We start from the raw sequence: 20437 nt of genomic DNA on the forward strand, positions 1-20437 counted from the left end.
ACGGCATGTATCCCAACCAACTGTAAGTAATCTTTGTTTCGACATTAAAATCAGACCAATTATATTCTCCCTCCTTGGCCATCCCTTTCTGGAATCTGTCCCCACCTGTACTTAAGTCCATGGAACCAGATTCAGGGGTTCATTACACAATTTCTCTCCTTCTGAATGACTCAAACACAGTATAAAGTCCAAATTTAGACGAGTAGGCCACAGCTCACCCTTCTCCTTTTCATTTAATCCCTTTTCTTCTACATTCACTGATCTTATAAAAAAGCATTTTCTCACAATAAAGCACAGACAGAACACCATGAAGTACTTTCACAAGTATCTTTGAGAATCTAAGTAGCTAACACTGCTAGGAAGCAAAATTACCAAGAAATAGGGTTCAGGACCCCACTCCTTTTCTTTCTTTCCTTTCTTTCTAATTCTAACACTCTGGAGGCAGAGGCAGCTAGATCTCTCTGAGGGTTCAAGGTCAGAGTGGTCTACCCAGTGAGTTCTAGGTCAGTCAAGGCTACATAGATTCTGCCTCAAGCAAACAAACAGGAAACCTGATGAAATAAAAAATTATTTTGAAGTTTACAGGCAGCAAGGTAAGATTCTGCCTAATTTAAAAATACAAATTCTTTGTGGTGCCCTATGCAAATGTACCCAAGTTCTAATTCCTTATATTGGAAAATACATATTGGAAAACCAAATTGTCTATATGATTGAAGGTAGAGATTATGACTTTTTTTGATCCAACTAATGTAGTTATATATTACATAAGCCATTTTGAATAAAATCATAGCCATACTTTATTTGTATACAAAGAGGAGTTATTTAGTCTCATAAGAGATCTTCTAGACCAAATTCAACTTCACATTTTCATAGGATTGAAGTGGTCTGCCAAAGCCATGTATAAACTGACATCCTCAGTTCCATAGTACTAATCTTCATCTCATCAACCTTACAGCTAAGGCTTCTAAATATAATTCATCAACTTCACAAATCAATGTGGTTAATAGGTAATAAGTACTTAGACAATCAGACTTGGTGGTATATAACCTTAGTGCTGATGCTAAGGAGGTTGAGGCAAATGTATGAACTCACCTGGGTTCCATAGAACATGACACCTAAAAAATAGTCAGGCTATAGTAACTTTCCATTTTTATTTTATTACTTTTATCACATGAAATTGTTTCAAGCCAAACTTTTTAGTCAAATATATGATTATAAGTAAAAATAATTAAATGGTAATATTAAATAGCAGTAGCACATAGTTATATTTTATTATATGTTGAAAAACTGGACATAAATTACATTTAATGTTTAATGTTGTTTTATAATACTAACCAAGAAAAACATTCTAAAACTATCTCCAAAATTAGCTGCTATTTAAACAAATATTGTTAAGCATAATCAAATTAACAGAGTTCTCTTTCACAGTTTAAGAAGGTTTACACAATTTAGGAGTAAAGGAGAAAGAAAAGAACACATATATAATTTTTAATTTACATTTTTATATAATGTGCCAAATATTTGACCCTCAAAAGAAAGATTACAAATTTCATATTACTGTTCACCTTAAAACCTCTTTTAAATTTAGAAAAAGTTACAGTTTACTACATATATTTTCTTTAACAAGTAGAATACAGCAATAATAGGAACCGACTTTCAGTTGGTATAGGTATTTTACTTGTGCAGGGTGTTGGTAATTACTGTAAACCTCTGCTTCAGGAATTCTCTTTTTTGTACCAGAAAGTTTTCAATAATATTGGCTTCTTTGAAGAGTCCATCTAATTCGTCAATATAAGATGCATCTACTGCTGCTCTCTCACTAATAGGGAAAAAGGCTTGATATTAAAATGAGTTATAGTCTAGACATGCCATCATTATCATGTTCTTTATACTGTATCTGTTAGCTATTTCAGTTTCATGGCTTTGCCTATGATAGAGCTTAATTAATTTACTAACATTCTTCAAGAAAAAGTTAAATCAGTCCGGCAAATATTTTTGGCTATTTAAAAAGTCTCCTGACACACAGAAAGTGCATCTTATATAGTTACCTTTAATTATAAATTATATAAATTATTAAAATTAAACAAACTATTTGCAGGTATAGTGACTGTCCAGTAGCTTATAAACCACCTGGTAACAATTCAAATTCTCAGGCCAATATTTAAATTCAGCCTTGAAATGTATACTAATAAAATATAAATATATGAAATATTTATCTTTAATACAACCCCATTAACACAAATTTCACCAAAAAAATAATATTCTCAGAGAATAAATCTGAATAAAAATTTAAAGATACTACCATCTAGAAACCAAAATACATTCATTCTGGTATTAGCGATAGAAATATGACAAATTATGATAGGTAAGTTGGGGATTACTCCCTTAAAATAATCAACTCATCTATTATAAGGAATTAAGATAAAATTGTGACTTCAAATTTCTAATTATCAGATAGATTTTTAAGCCATGAAATTAAATTTTCATTACTGATTTTTCAGGACAAAGGGATTTGTAATAAAAATACTCAAAGTATCATAATTACTTGCCTTAAAATCTTTGCATATGTAGACAACATCAGATTAATTTCCTTGCTCATATCTGTTCAAAAAATTGAGTAGGTTGTAAAATCTAACGAAGTTTCTTCGTGATATAGTCAAGACACATAAATACAAGCATTATTTATACATTACCACTCAAATCCTTCTCCAGGGCATCCTCTTTATAAAGGAGTCCAGAACATTCAGAGAAAGAAGAATCCGATTTTCCAAGAGAGGGTACCTGTGAACTATCTGATACCTGGGGCTAAGAAAAGAAAGAAAACAGATCAATGGTAAGATCTTTAAGACACATATATTCTGTTCATTAAAAAAGCAAACAAAACCTTTTCAGAGGGATTGGGGACAGGGTTCTTACTACAGTGTTTGCCTAGCATCCTTAAGGCTGTAGGTTTAATTCCCAGTATTTCAGAATTATAAATGAAACTCTAGGCTTGGGGCTGGGGATTAGTTAATAGGAAAGCACTAGACTCGGAAAGCACTGAAAAGATAAATAAATAAAATTAAAAAGCCGACTGCTAGAGATTCTATACCAGTTATTTACATTTTTATCATCAAGGAAACCTTTAGACACAAGAGACACCTTGCTCAAAATACTGAATTTTGTGCAGTTTTGAGATTTTGAAAACGGCTTTTAACTCTTAATAAAAAAACAGTCTTGTATCTTGCACCAGTGGATATTTTTATAACATGATAACTGTAACTCAGACAACAGCCAAATTGTTGCAAAATTTTGCAATATAAGACTGTGGAGATGGCTCCAGCAGTGAAAGAAAGCACTAACCACTGAAATCTGATTATCTAAGTACAATCCCTAGACCTGCCTACAGCATAGTAAGGATCTTACTCATCTTAGCAAAATAATTATGCATGTAAAGTCCCATGTATCAAAAACACATGGACTCACTTTGGTTACTTTTAAGGCCATAAACTACCAAGAAGAAATTCCTAAGTAGATTTTTATAGGTCTATTCTTAGTGGAAAAGTTAGGTAGAGTCAACATAGTTCCTGCTAGTACTGTCCTCCCCCTTGGGATTATGAGAACACTAAGTTTTACTTATCAAAGGCACTTTCTTGAAGAAAAGAAACCAGAAATAGGTAAAATACAATAAAATGCTCCAGGAAGATAAAGCTTACCTCCAATTCTCTTGATCTCTTACAGTTTCTAGAATCAGGTTTTACGAGGTGGTTTGCCATTATACTCTGGAAGCACAAGCTATAAAGTTTAGAGATTTGTCAAATTTAGGTATGAGCTCCACACTATAGTCTTCTTCACCCAAGTCTTTTTCCCACTTCTACCATAATTAATTTCTGCTCTCCTGATCTGCCACCTAAACTTAATTTCTCTCTTCTCTATTTCATACTATCTTTCAAAATTTTTCATTCAAAAACCTGCTGGGTCAGTAAACTCAAGTTTTATCACATGGCATCCAAGGTCATCCATTATCTGAGACCACTTTCAACTTACTTGTCTATATAAAATGAGCTCAACTAACCTCATTAGCAATTCTATCTTGTTTTAGCATCAGAACATTTAAGATTCTTCTCTCTTTGTAAAGTTTTACTGTTAAAAGTAGAGGTTAGATGCTCTTGGGACTCTTTTCCTCCGTGTGTGGTCTTATTGTAATTTGTTATGCCATATTAGGTTTCGATCCCTAGAAGGCCTGATCTTTTCTGAAGGGAAATGGGAGGACGAGTGGATCTGGGTGAGAGGGGAGGTGGGAGAGAGAGGTTTGGAGTAGTAGAGGGTGAGAAACTAAGTTGGAATGTAATATATGAAAGAAGAATACATTCTTAAAATGTAGAGGTTAGAGCTCCCCTCCTTTTGTTCTTTCAAGAAGAAAGAGGGGAACTCTAGAGATGGTTGATCACATTTAAACAAATAAAGCTAAAAAAAATAAATTAAAAAATTTAAAAATTAAAAAATAAATATATAAAAAAATAAAAAAAATAAAACTAGGTTATTCCAGAAACAGGATCTCTTTGTTCTTCTAGTCTGAGATTGTTTCCATTACACTACCCGTACCTTAATAAGGCACCAAATAAATTCTGAACTGTTAAGGTTTAAACTTGAAAAGGCATTGGAATTTTAAAGGATGGGCTTTATATCTTAGAGTTGAAGAACTTTATACATTCAAAGTATTTGCTTCTCTTCTTTTGTTTGTTTTTTGAGACAGGGTTCTCTGTATAACCCTGGCTGTCCTGGAACGCTCTTTGTAGACCAGGCTAACCTCAAACTCGAGTTCTGCCTGTCTCTGCGGCCAGAGTGCTGGAATTAAAGGCCTTTGCCACACGCGTAGATGTTTCTTTTAAATACCACGAGTTAGATTAAAACTATAGAGAATCCAGATACTTATAATATGCATATGATGGCAACAAGATCAAAAAGCAGATTATAAAGACACTTCAAACTTCAGCACAGTACTTCCAAATGCCTATCATTACCTTCAGGGTATTAAGCTAGTGTAGTAACGTGCAGAAAATGCACGCGTGGATGCACTGAGTTTCCTAAAAATTAGAAAGTATTTCAGGGAAACCACACAAGGGAAAAGTCTTCTTCCCTTTTTTGCTGTTTTCTTTTTTCAAACTAACAATGTACACACACACACACACACACACACACACACACACACACACAATAAAACTTGTATAATTAGGCAATTCTGTGCCTGTAAAAGTGATTTATGTCATAATTTAAAACTCCTAACTAGCCAAAGTCTGGGTTTACCGGCAGGTAGGTCCTCACTCTACGAAAATGTCGGTGACTTGGGGCTATACACATCTAAGGCGGCACCTTGGTGCAAGTGTTTGCGGCTGTTTGTCTAGGTTTTCTTCTGCGGGAGGTGGTTGGTTTGGTTTCAGATTTTCCGGAACTGAAACTCACCACATAAACCAAGCTAGCCTGGAACCCACAGGATAGCCGAGGCTGGACTCAAACTCGCAGCAATCCTCCTGTTACCGTGCTCCGAGTGTGTGCCACCACTGCTGCTCCGGCGCTCTGTTGTGCTCTCTTCGCAAACGCTATTGTCTCCTCACGCCATTTCCCCGCCTCTTTCCCTCGCCTCCCTCACACCTTCAGGGGCCCACACCAGGCCCCCCACCCGCTGCTTTCCTTCCCACTCCACTTCCCCGTCACGCGCAGCGCGCTCGCTCACCCTCTTGTCCCACTCGCGATCCGGGATTCGGCCACGACCTGCCTCCCTCAGAACGGCGGCACAACAGCGAAGGCTTCGTGCTCCTCTGCGCAGGCGCCCCGTGCACGGCTCCCAGCAGGCAGCGCGTGAGTCACGTGACGGCCTCGCTGGCAGGGTCCGCTTAGAGCCTGGCTTCCGTTTATTTCCCGCCTTTTTCTCTTGACTTGGAACCTTCGAGAAACAGAAAGCCCGCTTCCCACGCTGTGGAGAAGTTAGAGTTAAACTTCGAAACTGGTCCCTAGGAAGGAGGGAGGTACTCAGCAGATGAGCATTAAATATTTCCCACCTGCTCCTCTCAGGAAAAGGGCACGTTTGGCACAGTCTCCATCTGCGTCCCTTTGATGTGACCAAACTCTGAATCACACCCTTAAAAAGAAAGTGACTTTATGGATATGTCAGTTAAGTGTAGCTGACCTAATTAGCGTTCAAAAAGTACTTAGTAATCCGCATGGTTCACACACTCGAGGCTTAACTTTACTGGGTGCTTGTACATGCTGACTTTGACCTGAGGTTTCACAGACAAACTTCCTAAATTCTTTCCGGTTAGTCAACCTGGTGTAGAAACAGTATTCCCTCTTAAAACAAAGGTCAATGGCATGCCTCCAATGAACCCTGAGCACATAATTTTACATTTTAAAATGCTATTATTTAACACGTGGTCTTTTGTTTTTGTTTTTGTTTTTGTTTTACTTTTGTTAATTTTGCCTAACTAGTTCCTTCCCCGATATGGGAGGTTGCAGGTACTTGAAAGTGTGTTGTCTCTTCTGAAATTTTTACTACCTGCAATAAGTAATAAACTTTTTATAAAGCTGGATATGTTCGTTTTACAGGACTTTGCTGCCTTTGGGTTCAATCTCTAGCACCCATAAATCAGTGTATACTTGTAATTCCAGGACTGGCAAGGTGGAGGCTAGAGGATCGGGAATTTAAAAGGTCATCCTTGGCTAATTTTGAGGCTATCCTGGGATATATGACATTATATCAAAGTTAAAGACCATCTTTTATTGAAAGACTAAAGCCAGGCAGTGGAGGCCCATGCCTTTAGTCCCAGCCCTTGGAAAGCAGAGGAAGGCAGATTTCTGTGAGTTCGAGGCCAGCCGGTTCTAAAGAGTGAATTCCAGGACAGCTGGGTCTACACAAAGAAAACCCTGTCTTGAAAAACAAACAAAAAGCAAGACGATGACTTTATTCTAATTTTTTTGTATAAACACAAAATAAAAATGTAAGGATTTGAACTTTTTAGACATTCCCAGCAAATATAATATTCTACACTATTTATTTGGTTTTGTTTGTTTTTGAGACAAACTGTAACTTGTAATCAATCCTCCTACTTAAGTCTTAACTATCCTATATCATTATCATTAGCACTGTTCTTTTTTTATTAGCACTGTTATTTTTTAAAGTCCATTAAATCAAAAAGTCTGAGTGATGCTGGTCTATTCCTCTCCCAACCTTCACATTGTATTATATCTAAACATAATTATTCGTTTGGTTCTTAAAATATTTCAAGGGAAAAAAAGGATTCTATCCTAATGCATAAATGTTTTCATCATATTAAAAGAAAACCATATTATATTCTTTTCTGGTTTTAACGTTTCCCTCATTGTATGGGTAATGAGAAGATGTGGATGGTTCTGGTTAGCCAGAGCCTTAGAATCTTCCAAGGACTGGCAACAGGTCGATAAAATATATAGGATGCAGAAATATAGCTTACTCTATATCATAGAAAAAAGAACCTTGTATCACACCAAGTCCCTCCAAATATCTCACCACCAACTTCCTCTGTAATCATGGCTATGGACATGATGTTTTCATGACTTTAGGAAATTAAAACTCTACCCTGTTTTTTTTTTTTCTTTCAAAACTACCTGCTTACACAGCATTTTGTTTCCTAACTTTAGAAGCCCTCTTTCCATTTCTGTACTGGAAAAAAAAAGTCACTTTCTGATTCCATTGCTAACAAAGCAACAATTTAGCTTTTATTTCACAGATATATTTGCACTCTTGTCTTTAGAAGTAACATTTTAGAAGACTATATCAATGAGTTAATTAGAAAGCTGTATTGATGAGTTAAAGATAAACTTTACAAAATAATCTCCCTAAGTCATATTTCATCCTAGGAATAGATGATTCTGGTTTGCCTTTGTCTTGGGGACAGGAAGCCTGCAAGTGCTAACATGCCACAGTATGCATGTGGCAGTGAGAAGACAGGCTTCTGATGTCAGTCCTAGGGTGTCCTTGCTACTGAATTACCCGGGCTAGCTGGCCCTGGAGCTTCTGGGGACTCTCTTGTCCACACTTCTCATTTCCTGTAGGTGCACTGGGATTAGACACTGGAGCTACTGTGCCCAGCTTTTAGTCTATTTTTACTCAAGTTTTTTATTAAAAAAAAATCAAATGGTGGGACAGAGGAGGCCACTCAGCGTAAAGTTCTAGCCACACAAGTGTGAGGACCTGTGTTCAACCCCCAACTAACTCACATTAAAAAAAAAATAATAATAATGCCTGACATAGGGCCAGTGTGATGGCTCAGCACATAAAAGCACTTACTGCCAAGCCTAAAGCCTGAGTTCAATCCATGGGCCCTCATGCTGGAAGGAGAAAACCTGCTCCTGCAAGATGTCCTCTGACCATCTATATACTTATGGCACATGAATTACCTTCCCAACCCCCACACACATATACACACAGGAAAAAAAAACTTTTTAAAAAGCCTATTAGCATGATGGCACACACTTGTAACCCCAACACTGGGAAGGTGGGGACAGTCAGGTCTCTGGGTCTCACTAGCATATTAGCTTAGCTAGCCAAATCCCATGTGTACTTTAGGTCTTAGTAAGAGACCCTGTCTCAAAAATCATTATGGACAGTTCTGTCTCTACATGAATGTACAACTCCCACATATGCACACACAGGAAAAATTCTATGATATAGATTTGGGCTGGCATTTGATGTGACTGTAAAAAAAAAAAAAAAAAAAAAAAAAAAAAGGCTTTATGAATATCTTTGGGCTGTTTCCAGGCCATTGAGAAGTAACTCTGAACAGCCCCTATCATGTGTCATGTGATACCACATTGAGCATGGGAAGGAAAAATCCTGAATAAAGTCTTAAAGGGAAAGAAAGAAAATACTATACAAATTACGTATTTCCCCAAAAATATATTTTACGGGCATTTTAGGTATAATGACTAGATTACAGAAATTCTACAGTGTGTTAAGGCAAAAGCATTTCATGTGTGACAAGAGCCTCAGAACAGAGGCCGATGTGAAAAAGGATGCTCTAATTAACCAAGCAGGTTCATTTCCTTGTGTCGCTTTCCTAAGCTTCTGAAGGAGGCAAGGACCTGGGAAGGGCCATACCCCAGCTTTTCAGAAGAGATGATTCACCCAATAGTGATGTTTACATTAAAGGAATGTTTTCTAACACTTTGCTGCAAGTGTGCCTTGGGAAAAGGCAAGCTTGGAGGCGGGTCTGAGGCGTGCCAGGCAGTCTCCTCCCTTTGCTACCTCCTTCCTCCTTCCTCACGCCTCAGTCCTCTTCTCAGACTGCTGGATCCACACCCAGACTGCAAGCTCTCTGTGCCTCCATGCTCTCTGTATTCCTGGCTGCCTCCTCCAGCGGCTGACAGGACTGCCACCTCCTTTCTACAACTCCAGTATCAGGAAGAGGAAAGAGGCCTCAGCTTCCAGATCACTTCTTCTTGGAGCCAACTATTTAGCCCAGGTAAGACATGTCTCTCTCTACTTGGAAACACTGGCATAACAACTAGGGGTAAATAAGCTAAAAATGCTATTGAGAGAATTTCGTCTCCTCAATCACCAAGACAGGAAGTCAGTAATCACATAAGGAACAGAAGTGGGGAACAGGTTGTTTTTCTCTACTAGATGTGGGAAAGTGTCACTTCAGGGCACAGAGTCTCTGTTATCTTGTGAAGATTATTAAGGACCCTGGAGAGCCTTTCTTTCTCTTGACTATTTTCCATATTACTGTAATGCACTGTGCTAGAAAAAAATTGAAAGCTGAAAAAATTTCAAGTAGTCACCTAGTGGTTTATTGTAAAGTACATCACATGTATTCTTCAATAACATTCTTAGAGACAGCCTTTCGTATTTTTACAAACCTCTTTACTGTTCAGCCCAAAGGAAGAGGGCAGAGTTCTTCTTGCTTTGTTTTCAGACTGTTTCGATGGTACACTGACTTCACCTCTGATACTCTCTGGTCCACTTCTAAGAATATGAGCTCTAAAAGGCAAGTGGCACCCTGGGATTACTGGAATCAGGTTCAGCTACCCTAGGAACCGCTCAGAACCTCTGCTTTTGGAGCGATAAAGGAAGTCTCAACCCCAGACCACTTCTGTCAAAGTAAAAGGGAACACAAGGCTGATAATCATAAGATCTGCAGCAGAAGTCTTGGGCAGGTCTGTACTTGGATAATATAGCATTCCCCAGGAAGACTATTTCACATGGGAAGGGCCGAATAAAATTATCTCTATTTTGAAGTCAAATAATAAAACCAACCAAGATGTCTTTAATCTCTTTACTTTTTGCCTATTTTCAGCCGACCAAATTCTGACACACTCCTGCAGAGTGCCTTACCTCTTACCTGCAGCGCTTTCCCTATGCTGTTAACCAGGGTCTGACTCTTCCACGAGACTCTCAAAACCCTTCATATTCTTCTGTTCACTGCAGGAGAGAACTGCTCCACCCGCCGTCCCACCCCCACCACATCACTGTTCCCCATCACACAAGTACTCTTCCCCAATGTCCTTGTCCCTCTGTTCAAATATGGAGCAGTCTTCAAAATTAACATTGACTTTCCTTTCACACATACTCATTCCAAGTATCCAAGTATCTCAGTTTCATTTGAACTTTTTTTTTCTTTTTGTCAAGCCTATACTTAACAGTTGATTAAATATACCTATTATTAATGATCTAATTTCCTGTTGTATTCTGCCCCCCATTGCTTCCACATCCCACGTACACACATTTGTAAGATAGCATGATTGTCAAGTGCTAACTGACTTATTGAACTGAAATGTCACCTGGCCAGTGAGGTGGCTCAACAGATAAAAGTACTGCCTCAAAACCTGCTGACCTGCAATTGATTCATGAAACTCATATCAAGATGGAAGGAAAGAATCGACTCCACAAAGTTGTCCCTGTCCTCCACACATATGCCATTATACACTCATACACACACACAAAATACAGGTGTTTTGTTTTTGTTTTGTTTGTTTGTTTTTGAGACAGGACCTCATTTTGTAGCACTGGCTGTCCTTAAACTCACTATGTAAACTAGAGTAGACTTGAACTCACAAAGATCTGCCTCTGTCTCCCAAGTGCTGGGATTATAGGCTTGTGTTGCTATACCTGGTTACAATGAAGGCTTTTTTTTGTTTTGTTTTGCTTTGTTTTTGTTTGATTGTTTTTGTGTTTGTTTTTTCTTTCTCTCCATTTTTATTTAAATTAGAAACAAGATTATTTTACATGTCAATCCCATGTTTGTTTGTTTTTTTAAAGAATTGAAATGCTGAGTGTTGATCTTGCTGCTGTCAAGATGACTTCCCACCTGATTGTAGAGATTTAATCATGTAGCAGGCCCCCCGGTTCAGCCCACCTATTCCACAGAACTGGAGTTCCACAGACAGGGTAAATGGGGTCATAGTTGCTTTTCAAGTTCAAGGCATTTTACTTTTAATACAATACTAAAATTTAAAGCTCCTAGCAATTTAAAAATTCTACCTGAATAATATTCTATAGCTGTGTATTGCCTTCCAAAGATTCTCAACTTTCCTAATGCTGGGACCCTTTAATACAGATCTTCATATTGTGGTGACCCCCAACCATAAAATTATTTTCGTTGCTACTTCATAACTGTAATTTTGCTACTGTTATGTATCATAATGTAAAAATCTGTGTTTTCTGATGGTCTTAGGTGACCCCTGTGAAAGAGTTAAGACCCACGGGTCAAGAACCACCATAGGAGGAAGCAGCTACTAGGACATTTGCCCCATATAAATGGCTCTTTCTTGGCAGCTTTAGCTATAGCCTAGAATTGCAGAATGCTGGGGCTGGGGAAAAAAAAAAAAAAAAAACCTTGCCCTCCAGCTTCCTTGTTTTCCAAATGAGGAAACTGAGACCCTTCCCCCAATTAAGTAACTTGCCCCAGGCAAAATTGGACCTCATGTGACCTAATATTCATCATGCTATTCTGCCATTCACTCTGTGGGCTAGTTTTCATACATTTATCCAATTTTTTTGTTTGTTTGTTTTGAAGACCCAATTCTTTTTTTTTTTAATTTAAGGTTTTTTTTTTTTTCATTTTACATTCCAACCCCAGTTCCCCCTTCCTTCTGTTCTCCTGGCTCCCCACTTCTCCCCATCCTACCCGCCAAGCATCCATTCCTCAGAGGGATTAAGTCCTCCTATGGGGAGTCACTAAAGTCTGGGATACCAAGTTGAGGCAGGACCAAGCCCCTCCCCCTGAGTCAGGCTGGGCAAGGTGGTATCCCACCGTAGGTAATGGGCTCCAAAAGGCCAATTCATGCACCTGGGATAAGTCTTGGTCCCACTATTAACCCCTCCTCCCCCCACCTCCCCACCCCCAATCCCCCCCCCCCCCCCACCCACCCCCACCCCCCGCCACAGACCAAGCTACATAACTGTCACCACATTTAGAGGGCCTAGTTCAGTTCCATGCAGGTTCCCCAGGTGTCAGTCCGTGAGCTCCCACTAGCTTTGATCAGCTGTCTCTGTGGTTTTCCCCCTCATGATCTTGACCAACCTTGCTCATATGATCTCTCCTCCCTCTCTTTAACGGAACTCCAGGAGCTCAGCCCAGTGCTTGGCTGTGAATCACTGCATCTTCTTCCATCAGTTACTGGATATAGATTCTATGATGGGAGCTAGAGTGGTTACTAATCTGATTACAGTGTTAGACCAGTCCAGGCATCCTCTCCACTATTGCTACGAGTCTTAGCTGGGGTCATCCTTGTGGATTCCTAGGAGTTTCCCTAGCACCAGGTTTCTCCCTAACCCCATAATGGCTCCTTCTATCATGATATCTTTTTCATTGCTCTCCCTCTCTGTTCCTCCCCCAACTTGGCCATCTCCAGGATCCCTCATGCTCCCATCCCCCATCCCCTCCCTTCAACCCCTTCCCAGTTTACCCAGGAGATCTTAACTATTCCCTCTTCCAGGGGCCTTCCTTGTGTGTCCCTCTTAGGATTCTCCTTTTTACCTGGCTTCTCTGGGACTGTGGATTGTAGCCTGGTTATCCTTTGTTTTACATCTAATATCCACTTATGAGTAAATACATATACCATATTTGTCTTTCTGGGTCTGGGTTACCTCACTCAGGATGCTTTTTTCTAGTTCTATCCATTAGCCTGCAAATTTCAAGATGTCATTCTTTTTTTTAACCACTGAGTAATACTCCATTGTGTAAATGTACCACATCTTTATTCTTTGGGTGAGGGGCATCTAGGTTGTTTCCAGGTTCTGGCTATTACGAATAATGCTGCTATGAACATAATTGAGCAAATGCCCTTCTGATATGAATGAGCTTCCTTTGGGTATATGCCCAAGAGTGGTATTGCTGGAAGACTCAATTCTTGCTATATGCTCCTGGGAGACTCTTTATGAGAATATCAGGTGATGCCTGGAGAGATGACAACTCTGGAAAAGTACTCCAGGAGCTGTGTTCAATCCCCAGAATTCGAGTTTAAAAAGCAAGCAAAACTGAGAGATGCAGTGAGCTCATAATCCCAGTGCTAAGGTGACAGAAACTGGTGGATCCATCTTGGAGCTTGCTCACCATCCAGTCTAGCCAGTAGGCAAGTTCCAAGGCACTGAGAGGTCCTGTTTCAAAAAAAGAAAAAAGGGTGTGGCCAGCAAATTGGCTCAGAGGATAAGGATGCCTGGCCGCAGAAATGACTTCTCCAAGTTGTCTTCTGACTTTAGACATGTGGACACATACATAAAAATAAATATTGTTTCTTCACTTTCTAAAAGGATGGATGGTAGTTAATGAATAATAGCCACAATTGTCCTCTGATCTATACACCACACACATACACACACACACACACACACACACACACACACAGAGGAATGCATGCATGAACAGTTACACAATACATATGCAAGAGACTATTAGATAAACTATTAGATAAAATGTTCATGACATTCTTATCCACTGGGAACTGTATTTCGTAGATTAGAACTGAGTAAGCAAAGAAGCATGAATGAGAAGGAATCAGAGAAAAATGGGGAGAGGAGTGAAGAAGAGATTATACTTGCAATCATGATGCATTAGAGCTAATGGATGTGGGAACAATGTAAGTGAAAACTTCAAAGTAAATACATAGAACAATATAAATTAGGAAATATGAGAGTGAGAAAGTCTTCCATTTGATCAATTTGTTTTCAGGCTTCCCTGGTTTTCTTCCTTTCACCGGGTTTTGAGGAAAGTTCTAAGGTGTGTCCCCAAATAGAATGACATTTTAAAAACTCGGGTTTAACCTGTCTTCCTCCTACCTGAGGAGACTGACCTTTTCAGCCTGAGGAAACAAGACTTACTACCTGCTCTCCTTCCCTGGTTTTCATCAAAGGAACTTCACTGCAAGTTCCTCTAAATTACATTAGGCAAAATCCAAATAATGACATAGGAAAATAACAGTTTAACTTTATAAATAATTGAAAATAATTTGAATATTTTCAAATTAAAACGTTGGTCTAGGTTGGAGGTATGGTGCACACCTTTAATCCCAGCACTCCGGAGGCAGAAGCAGATAGATCTCTGTGAGTTCAAGGCCAGCCTGGTCTACAGAGAGAATTCCAGGACAGCCAGGACTACACACCTGTCTTGAAAAAAACCAAAATAAATAAATAAATAGATAAATAAATGAATTAAATAAAATCCTGCGTCTAGATTGGCATAATTTCAGAGCTGCTAGGTCAAGGGGATTGTAAGCTGTTTGCACTATTGCCAACTAGAAGACCTTACCCTAGTGGGATGATCCACCTCCATCACTATGGTATAAATTAACCTATTCCCTTCATATTTCAGAAGCTGTCACACTGAGCCCTAGTTCCAACCTTCCACCTTCCTTTTGTTACATTTTTTTTTTAAAGTTTGGAGACAGGAGCTAAATTACCTAAGCTTAAACTCACTCTGAGTTACCCAAGCAGGCCTCCTGTCTTAACGACACTTGTAGTTGGGTTACAGGTCTATGCCATCACACTGGATTATAATGCTATTATTAAGTTATTATTTTATTACAATGTGTGCATGAGACAGGTGTGTGACAAAGGACAATTTTTGTGGAGTCAGTTCTCTCCACCTTTATGTAGGTTCTGGGAATAGAACTGAGATCTCCAGATATGGGTGGCAAGTGCCCAGAACCATCTCACCAGCCATATAATACTATGTTTCATCAAAATGATTTTTATTTTCTTTTTTGCCTTTTTGAGGCAGGATCTCACAAAACCCAGACCGGACTCTAATTCACTGTGTCACTGAAGAAAATCTTGAACCTCCTGCCTCCACCTTGAACCCCAGCCCTTTTTACCTACCAAATGTGATTACTGGTGTACACCAACACACCCAGGTTTAAATATTTTCAGATCTGATAACAATGTTACTATTTGTGATATGAACAATCTCTAAGTATATTAGTACAAGCAAGATGGGAGACTACAGTATTAAGAGGGCCAAAGTACCACCATGATAAGGTGTGAAGAGAAGGCACTCCACAAAGCATTGTTATTAATGCTGAGAAGGTGCATGGGACGAAGGCATGCGTCCACCTTGATGGCTGTCAGCATGTGCACCCAAAGAATGGTACCTCCACACTGCCACACTTATTACCAGGGACAAAATAGTCTTGGAAGTATGTGAGAATCCTTTCTGAAGGCTTTGACTACATTTACACTCTGTATGGTAAAATGATGAAACCTCAAGCAAGCCTTGGTCTCCCAGCCTCCCCGCTCCCTGGCACTTGACAAGGCTACTCCTCTGTCCTTATTAGATTAACATCACCACACTAACTCCTACACCACCACGAGGAATCTCTTCCAACTCCAGCTCCTACAGCACCCATCACACCTTGTCCCACCCACTGGAGTCTGAGTCACTGGAAGATGGGACCAAAGTTTCATTCAGCTTCTAGTCCCACAGTTGACTCATGTTAGATGTTGAGAGATTAAATGGTAAACAAGTACAAGAAGTATGGGGAAGAGTGTTTTGTTTGTTTGGATGTTGTTATTGTGATTTTTGAAGGGGGAGCCTTGAGCATTCCAGCCAAGCTCTCAAACACTGAGGCCACATCCCTAACCTCTTTTTTTTTTTTTTTTTTTTTTTAGACAGGGCCCCACTATGTAGACCAGGGAGGCACCTTGCTAACTCATGTTCCTATAGCTTTGGCTTCTCAATGTTGGGAATACAGACCTGGACCACCAGACCCATTTAGGAGTGGTAAATTAATAAATAATTTATTTTATGTATATGGATGTTATGCCTGCATGTACCACTGTTGCCTGTGGAGGCCAGGAGAGGACATCAGCTTCCCTGGACCTGTAGATACAGATGGTTGTGAGCCACCATGTGGGTGCTGAAAATGGATCTGAGTCCTCTTGAAGAGCAGTCGGTGCTCATAACCACTGAGCTGTGTCTCCAGTCATAGGAGTAGTATTTTTAGGTTACCTGAGTCCTTCTCTAAGACCATTCACTCACTACAGTAAATAATAGTAATTTTAAAATCCATAATGTTTGCTCTATTTCAGGCAAATTGCTTTTGAAAAATATGAGCTGGGCAGTGGTGGCATATATCTTTAATCCCAGCACTCAGGAGGCAGAGGTGGGTGGATCTTTGTGAGTTGAAGGCCAGCCTGGTCTACAGAGTGAGTTCCAGGACAGCCAGGACTACACAGAGAAACCCTGGAGAGAGAGAGGGGGGGTACATTATAGAATATTAGAGAAGACAACATAAGCCATTAATTCACTAATAGCAAATCAAAATAGAGTCCCACCCTTTACTTTTCGGGTCCCCTTCCTCCTTCAAATCATCTCCCTTCTACTTTCATAGTTTTTAAATCTAGATTCAGCATCTGTGAGAAAATATGTTATGCTTGTCATTCTGAGTCTGACTTATTTCATTTAAGATGGCGACTTCCAGTTCCAACCATTTTTCCACCAAGTAATGTAATTCATCCTTCTGTATGACTGAATAATAGTCCTTTGTATAAGTATATATGTTTATTCATCTGCCTGCCGGTGGACACCAACTAATTCTATAACTTGGCCCTTGTGAACAGTGCCATGAGTAACACAGATATGCAGCTGTCCCCACAATGTATGGCTGTGATTTATTTGGGTATATACCCAGGAGTGATATAGCAGGATAATATGATAATTCTATTTTTTGAGGGACCTCCATTTTTATTTCCGTAGAGACTAAACTAAGCTACACTTCTACCAGAAATGTAGAAGGGTTCCTTTTTCTCTACATCCTTGCTGGCTTTTGTTTGGAATTTCTTCTTTGTTTTGTTTTGTTTTTGTGTTTTCTTGATGATAGGTATTCTGACTTGGGTGAAATGTAAACTTGATGTAACTTTTACAATATTTCTCTTTTATTGTTTTATACGTGTATGCTTGTGCATCTGTGGAGGGGTATGAGCATGTAAGTGTAAGGTCCCTTGGAGGCCAGAGACATCAGATCACCTGCAGCTTGTGATTATAGGCTACTATAGGCAATTGTGAGATGCCTGATGTGGGTGCTGGGAACTGAACTGAGATCCTCTGCAAGAGCAGTGCATACTCTCAACCAATGATCCATCTCTCCAGCCCCTCAATGTATTTTAATTTGCGTTTCTCTGGTAGCTGAAGGTGTGGGCCTTTTTTCATGTATTTATCAGTCATTTGTACTTCTTTTGGGAACTGCATGTTCAGTTCCTTTACCCATTTATTTATTGGAATATAAAATACATTTAATAACTATTCACATTTGGATATAAGGAACTGAACCTAGGTCTAATTGTTAAAATGTCTGCCACATAACAAATACTTTAGGATAGCCTCACTAAAATTAAGTTTTTCAACTGAGTTTTAATTTCCTTCTTCTACTGTAAGTACTTGATCTCAGGTTATTTTAAAAGAAATTTAGGGAGTTCTTAAGAGCACAGTCTAAATACTACTATTTTTGTCAGTTTTCTAGAGCTGTAACAATACCTAAAGCTAGACAATTTATGGGGGCAGTTGGAGGGCAGCACAGGAAAGGGAGGGTGACAGAAATGAAACAGAGGGAGAGACTTAAGTTCCTCTGTAATGTTGGGGCATCCATCTTCAGCCTATAGGCCACAATGTGTCTGGCAGACTTCTCCATGAAGCAGGAACCCTTCAGGACTGTCTTGTTTTGCAAGTTCAGCAGTCACTTTCCTGTGGGTCCTGCATGTCCAGTTTATCAAACAGTCTAGGCAAGAGCAGTTTTTTGCCCAAATGGCTATTTTTGCCATGTTGAAGGCAAACTCCATAACGAGTTTCTTCGATGCCTATCCTGCGTTCTGATGTAATTGGTTTGCCAGGAGCAGTTGTGTCTCACTGTCATGAAAAACCCTAAACTATTTAAATGCCATATTTCTGTAGGTCTTTGAAAGGTTTAAAGAATATCCATCCATCTCAAATACATCTCTGTATATCTAGAAAACCTAACTAACCTAACTGCATTATACCTGACTATATACAATCTGTATTTAATTATGCATTACATTTTAAGAGATCTCTTTAAATACAATACCTGAACAAGTGTACATATCACAAGATTGACCTTAAAGTTGTGTCAATAAGTAAAATCCATACCAATACAGAGTATTCACTTCTATATCCTATTCCCCTTTTTTTCTTTAAAAAGAGATTGACTGTGATCATTACCATCAAGATTTACTGACCAAAATCAATAAAAATCTTGACTAAAATCAAGAGATTATTAACACAAACACCTGAGCTACATGAAACATGAAAATTTACTGAAAGCCGGAGAGGCTAAGTTTGGATACATTCCTAAGAGAGGAAGTAGAGTATGGTTTGTAAACCATACTCAGTGACTTTAAAGGTGGCTTTAAAGAGTGATAATTACTGTTGGGGGAGGGAGCATGACCCCAGAGTCAGATGTGGACTCAGTGGCACACACTTGGAATCTCAACACTCAAGCTGCTGAGGCAGGAGGATTATGATTTCAACAGGACCCTGTCTCAAAAGAGAAAAAAAACAAAACAATTGAAGGTAATTGTGTTACTCTTCAGTGGACCCACCTTCAGGAGACAGTGAACAGAGAAGTCTCTTTCCTCCTTTAGGAGAAAAAGGGATCAAAAGAACCTGCCAGTGACAGTGGAAGGGAGCAGAGAGCCCCTAAGGATGCTGCTTTCGTCTGACCCATTATTTTCACATTAAAGTACATGGAGGAATCTCATTAAATTAGAATAGTTATTAAAAGCTGAGGAGGTGGCTGCTGAGACAGAGCCTTAGGTAGAAATCTTACTACATAGCCTCCAACTCTGGATCCTTCTGGCTCAACCTGACAAGTGCTGCCAAAGAAATCTAACAATTTAAATAGTGGTTTTTATTCATTATTATACATTAAGCAACAAGATCTATTAGGGTAATTTCAAAATGATAAACAGCCATATCTTAAACAATGTTTCAAGATGCCTGGTAGCAACGGTAGCTGATAATACGTGAGCATTAGTAGCAGGGCCAGGGCACTATAGTTTGTTTCCTACATAACAACAGGAGGGGTACTACATTTCAGCTTAGAAATAAAAGAATAAATGTGTATTTTTTTTCTACCCAAAGTCACAGATTTCTCATACTTAGAACTCCACAACAAGCCCTTACTCTATGAAAAAGTTCTGGAAGGATCAGCACATGTAAGTGCAGAGTAGGGTAAGGGAGAGGGAAAAGGCAAACACAATTGAGTTTTTTGAAGAAACATTATATTTATGTATTACTCAACACAAACATAGACAAGCCAAACTTCAGAACAAAAGCTGTTGCTGCCTTCGGAGGAAACCCACCAACTGTCAGGGACATTCAGACTTCTCCCACCCTGCCCCAGACGCCAGGTGGAAATACCACTTTCTATCTCTCCTTTACCACTGTATCAGAGAGAACATGAACCTTCAGCATTTCATCTACAGGAGGTCACTGGGCTTTAAGTTCAGATCGAACTGGTCCCCAGTTGAGGATGTATTTCTAGCATCACCAGTGAACAGGAAACCAATCATTCAATAGTGAGCCATATATTCATCCTTTAAAATATTATGAAACAGCACTCTCCTGACCACAAACAACTAACAGTTTGTAAAAGGACATAAATGTGAGTATTATTGATGGATGCTTCACTTTTACTAAACACCACAGATTTATCAGCATATTGAGTAATAAATGACTTTCAAATATGGAGGTTTATTTATTTATTTATTTATTTATTTATTTATTTATTTTGAGACAGGGTTTCTCTGTGGCTTTGGAGGCTGTCCTGGAACTAGCTCCTGTAGACCAGGCTGGTCTCAAACTCACAGAGATCCACCTGCCTCTGCCTCCCGAGTGCTGGAATTAAAGGCATGTGCCACCAACGCCCGGCTAAATGCAGAAGTTTAAAAGGTAGTATTAAGGAGCAGGAGAGATGG

General features: G+C 39.3%; 2 protein-coding genes across 10 annotated transcripts in view; one reads left to right on the forward strand and one right to left on the reverse strand.

Moving 5' to 3' along the window:
- Positions 1-20437, forward strand: part of Il18 (interleukin 18) — a 28444-nt gene that overhangs the window by 456 nt on the left and 7551 nt on the right. For 2 of the 9 annotated variants that reach the window (XM_027412135.2, XM_035443674.1), the window contains exons 2-3: positions 2713-2833; positions 9298-9476. The gene's annotated coding sequence lies outside the window, so the exon portion shown is untranslated. Of the gene's footprint in view, positions 1-3; positions 23-2712; positions 2834-9285; positions 9477-11272; positions 11402-13969; positions 14092-16117; positions 16230-20437 lie in introns of those variants that run through there. The other 7 variants (XM_027412134.2, XM_027412132.2, XM_027412133.2 and 4 more) reach the window with 7 other exon arrangements.
- Positions 1366-4444, reverse strand: Tex12 (testis expressed 12). Its single transcript, XM_027412136.2, has 5 exons — positions 4055-4444; positions 3696-3774; positions 2694-2805; positions 2550-2601; positions 1366-1819 (listed from the first exon to the last, which is right to left on the reverse strand). The coding sequence occupies exons 1-5, from the start codon at positions 4057-4059 to the stop codon at positions 1675-1677; spliced, it is 393 nt and encodes a 130-aa protein (XP_027267937.1). The 5' UTR covers positions 4060-4444; the 3' UTR covers positions 1366-1674.

This window comes from Cricetulus griseus, chromosome 4 (genome assembly GCF_003668045.3).
Source record: "Cricetulus griseus strain 17A/GY chromosome 4, alternate assembly CriGri-PICRH-1.0, whole genome shotgun sequence".
Lineage (NCBI taxonomy): Eukaryota > Metazoa > Chordata > Mammalia > Rodentia > Cricetidae > Cricetulus > Cricetulus griseus.